Source organism: Olea europaea, unplaced genomic scaffold (genome assembly GCF_002742605.1).
Source record: "Olea europaea var. sylvestris unplaced genomic scaffold, O_europaea_v1 scaffold2566, whole genome shotgun sequence".
Classification (NCBI taxonomy): domain Eukaryota; kingdom Viridiplantae; phylum Streptophyta; class Magnoliopsida; order Lamiales; family Oleaceae; genus Olea; species Olea europaea.
In genome coordinates this window covers 8006-12270 of record NW_019243949.1, presented here as the reverse complement: position 1 = coordinate 12270, position 4265 = coordinate 8006, and the positions used below count along the sequence as shown (strand labels likewise).

At 37.7% G+C, this 4265-nt stretch overlaps 1 protein-coding gene across 1 annotated transcript; it reads right to left on the bottom strand.

Moving 5' to 3' along the window:
* On the bottom strand, positions 1 to 2706 carry LOC111382864 (polygalacturonase At1g48100). The gene is made up of 6 exons (XM_023006900.1): positions 2166 to 2706; positions 1917 to 2084; positions 1793 to 1837; positions 1520 to 1727; positions 1341 to 1422; positions 1 to 1110 (listed from the first exon to the last, which is right to left on the bottom strand). The coding sequence occupies exons 1-6, from the start codon at positions 2688 to 2690 to the stop codon at positions 609 to 611; spliced, it is 1530 nt and encodes a 509-aa protein (XP_022862668.1). The 5' UTR covers positions 2691 to 2706; the 3' UTR covers positions 1 to 608.
* Positions 2707 to 4265: the final 1559 nt, after the last annotated feature.

Below are 4265 nucleotides of genomic sequence, written 5' to 3'. Positions count from 1 at the left end.
TTTTTTTTTTTTTTTTTTTTATGTTGGAGTGTTACAATTTTTTGTTATGAATTTAAGGATATCAGTCATACTTGATCGTGGCTGTAGGTATGTCTTGCAGACCGTGAGTAACATACATCATAGATGAGGTGTATTTCGGTTTTCGTGGGGTTACGATCTGTGTTGGCTGATTCTATTTTCCGATCAAATACAGTGTAAGTTTGTAGTTCTTGTTTCCTTTAATAGCCTGATCCACGGAGGGAAATGTATATCAAAGTTTTAGCTTTTTGTTACATTCAAGGTTGCCTGAAAATTCTAGACGCAGCATGAAATTATTTTAATGAAAATAGGGATTACAATGAGAGAGGCAGATGAGATGAGATGAGATGAGAACTGTTATTTCACACTCATTTCTGGCTTATAAGTCGACTCTGTTACATAGCAGGGTAGAAGAATGTACCCATATAACATTGTACATTTCCATCACACGATAAGGGAAATAATCCCAGAGGGATGGGATGAATCTAAGCAGACCCAGAAAGTAATGAATCTAGAGGTGTAGAAATCTATACAGTATTCTGGTTAGCTAGCTCTAGTACTATAAAAATTACCAATACTTGGGAGTTCTTTTAACAGTCATATAAGGAATTCTCTGCCAGTGACCGGGGCATTCCCTCTTGTAAACAATCAATTGGTGGTATAGTTAATGTCTCCTGAATGCCGTATGCATTCCAGCAAAAAGGGTCGTCGACTAAAACACCTTCATAGGGTAGCAGCTCGACTTCCGACATTGTAATGTTCGTGCAGGCAACACTGTCACTACAAGCGAAATGTATTGGAGGACTTCTAACATCATAAGTTCCCTTTATGTTTCTGTATGTTACATCCGTCAAGTAAACAGCCGAGGTTTGGTTCCTACAAGCTTTTGATAAGCAGTAGTACTGATCGACAATTACGCAGTTTCGGACATTTTCCATCTGAATATTCTCGAACCAGATGCCGGTCACCGACCCAGACCCTCCTTGCCACGTCTTGATTCTGAGTCCGTTGTCCGAGTCTTTTATGATTGCATTGCGAACTGTAATGTTGGAAACGCACGCCCGGGAATTTTGCACCCCTAAGCTTCCAATGCTGTGTAAAAACAGTGAGGATGAGATATAGTGAGGTCTTTCTTGAATAATGCCGTTTTGTCACATGTTTTTAACATCTTGAATGACAAATTACGTTGTGCCAGAATATGATTGGATGACAGTATTGACTATTTTTCAAACAGTTCTATTATACAAGATGTCAAAAAATTCAGCCAAGCATGATTCTCCTCTCTTTATTGATGAAAAATAGGAACCCTATATGTATAATACCTGATACCGTGACTTGGTCCACATGTAACGGCTTCTATATCAACATCTGAACAACCAGTTCCAATTGAGATGCAATCGTCCCCTGTTTTTTTAACATAAAAAATGCAGCCTATTTCAAACACCAAAAACAAAGTATTGTGATTATTGAAACAAATTTTAAATTTAAGATTTTTTGGTACCATTTCCGATCACAGAGTTGTATATTCCGACAGATTTTGTGTTCTCAATGTGAATACCATCCGTGTTGGGGCTCAGTTTAGGCGAAGATATGGACAACTTGTCGATGAGTACTCCTCTGCAGCCATCGAATTTCATGTGAAACTTAGGACTGTTTCTGATTCGCAACCCCGTGACCACTAAATTGGAGCTCATGAAGAAACGAATCAACTGGAAGAAAGGCATCAAGATCATTACTTGAGTTGACTCAAATTACAGACACTACTTATACTTACTGCAGGGCTTTCACATGGTCCCGGCAATGTCGATCCACCAGGGCCCTGAAGTTGGAATTTTTAAGCGATTAGTTTCATTTTTTGGTTGTCGGAAGTCAATGCCAAGTAGAATCGATATTTTTACCTTGTGAGGTTTGCAAGGAAGATCCCACCACTTTTGTCCATTACCTTCAATTGTTCCGGTACCGGTGAGAGTCATATCATCGAGCCGATAAAACACTAGCCATTGCTTACTGCTATCTGATTTTGGCCAGCAATCCGGTCCATTAGGCGGCATTAGTACCCCGTCCACCTTCGCACATTCAAAACTCAAACTTGTTAATGAACTTTTAACGAAATTTCATGTTAGTCTCGAATTTTCAGTTCAACTTACTCGGAAAACTAGTCCCGATTTACAAGGGCCTGAAAAAATTGTTGAAGTGATCATGAAAGTGCCATCTGATGGAACCCAAACGACACCTGATTCCACTTGACAGGCTTCCTTCCAAGCAGCCCGGAAGGCGGCAGTGTCGTCATTGTCACCATCACCTACTGCCCCGAAAGACCTGACGTCGAAAATGCAGTCGCCGGTTGAGTTTCCTGGGTCACTCACGTCGGATGGGGCTGGAGCGTAGCTCGGATCAGAAGGAACCGGTGGAGGATAATCAGGAGGTTGGGAAATATGGTCCTCAGGAGTTGGTGCATAGGCAGGGGAAACTCTATTTGAAGTTTTGCCCTTTAGCTTCTTGTGGAAATGATACCTCCCTTCCACATTGCCTAAATTTTGACAAATTACAAGCATAGAAATGCATAAAAGCATCAAGGAATGATGATTCTTCATTGGAAAATTCCAACTTTTTGGAGATTTTATTGTGAAAACTAATATAGAGAGCTTAAGAATGTGGTGGCAAGAAACCATAAGGAAGTAGAAGCTATAATTTATACTACTAAAGCTCAAAAGGTACAAGACGATAAGTTTTCGTACAGAAAGTCGACAAGTGTCATGTTCTGGTTGGTCCGCGCATCGTTTTCAGTTCCCATTTATAAAAGGAATATTTTTGAGAAAACATTGAGTATAGGAGTATCGTTTCTGTGGCAAATTTGGCAGTGAGTTTCTACTCTTGAGACTGATAATCGTGTTCACTCTTTGCTCCTTTCAATAGATAAAGACTAAAGTTGATAAGTGTCGACGACTCTTTTTATTACATTCTTCTCTTTGTAATGTTTGTTGTACACTTATATCTCGTTCAAAGTATCAAATATCGTCCTCTTTGTTTGAACTTCCAAGATGTAGTTGCCATTATTTTTCTATTTTTTGGATCCAACATAAAAAAAATGAATCTTGTGGCTGTATCTGTATGTTTGATAATGTGTTTGTGTGTCTGTATGTACTTTTCAGATACAACATAGAAAAATGGCATGAAACACTATTCATTATTCTAACAAAGGAAAATTATATTTTTTCATTTTTTTGTCCTACTTGATTAATTAACAATGCAGCAAAGGGTCTCTAGTGGTGTCAATTTCTCTCTTGTTAAGTTCAGAAATTTCCTAATTAAGAAGCTTTTACCCCATTTTTGGCCTTTCTAAATTACCATTGTACTTCACTAACCGATTTGAAATTTTTCCGAAAGTTCAATGACCACAGATAAAAATTTTCCGACCCCCAAAAACGATGTTCTACTCCATTCCCATATATGGCAATTGGCATTTCTTCTAAACTTTGCTTCGTATAGTAGTATTGATATTGAAGCATGAAAACTATTATTATAGGAAAAATCGCCGTATACTTATTTAGTAATATAACTCCTCTATTATTTAAATGTCACTATGTGATTCCAATAATGCACATATATAAACACCAAATATATATTTGTGTGCATATGTAGGGTGAGAAAGTTAGATAGACCATTGAGATTGGTGTGGTGATGTGATCATTAAATTAAAAGAAAAAGGGTAATGAAATGATGCAATATTTTGTAATGAATTTGTGGTTTCCATGTAAAAGCAAATGAGGCTTGTGACTCTTTATTGTTGTGTAGTGACTTGTGGTCATGGAACTTGGAAGCATATAGTTAATGCACGACAATAGAATAATGTATACCATTCACGGGTGCATCAACCTAATATGTACGTTCATACCACCAAATCAAAGTCGAGATTTTATAACTTGAATTACCATTTTCAAGAGACGTCTTGATTACAAGGTTGAAAGCGAGAACCAAGCCGAATGCTCGAGGGGAAGACAAACTAGAGAAACAAGAAGTACGGACGGCTATTATTTTCGGAAAATGTGATCAATGGATGCTTGGTTCTATGGAAAGAAAGCAATGGCGATTGTTTCCCGGCGAAAAATATGTTGTATGGTGTTTATCGTAGTACTAATCCATATAGGATTGTTTCTCGTAGTATAATATATCACCGTCAAAACTTAATTAATTCATAGATATAACACTTATATGTTCGTACATAATTGATGTGAATTTTTAGGATC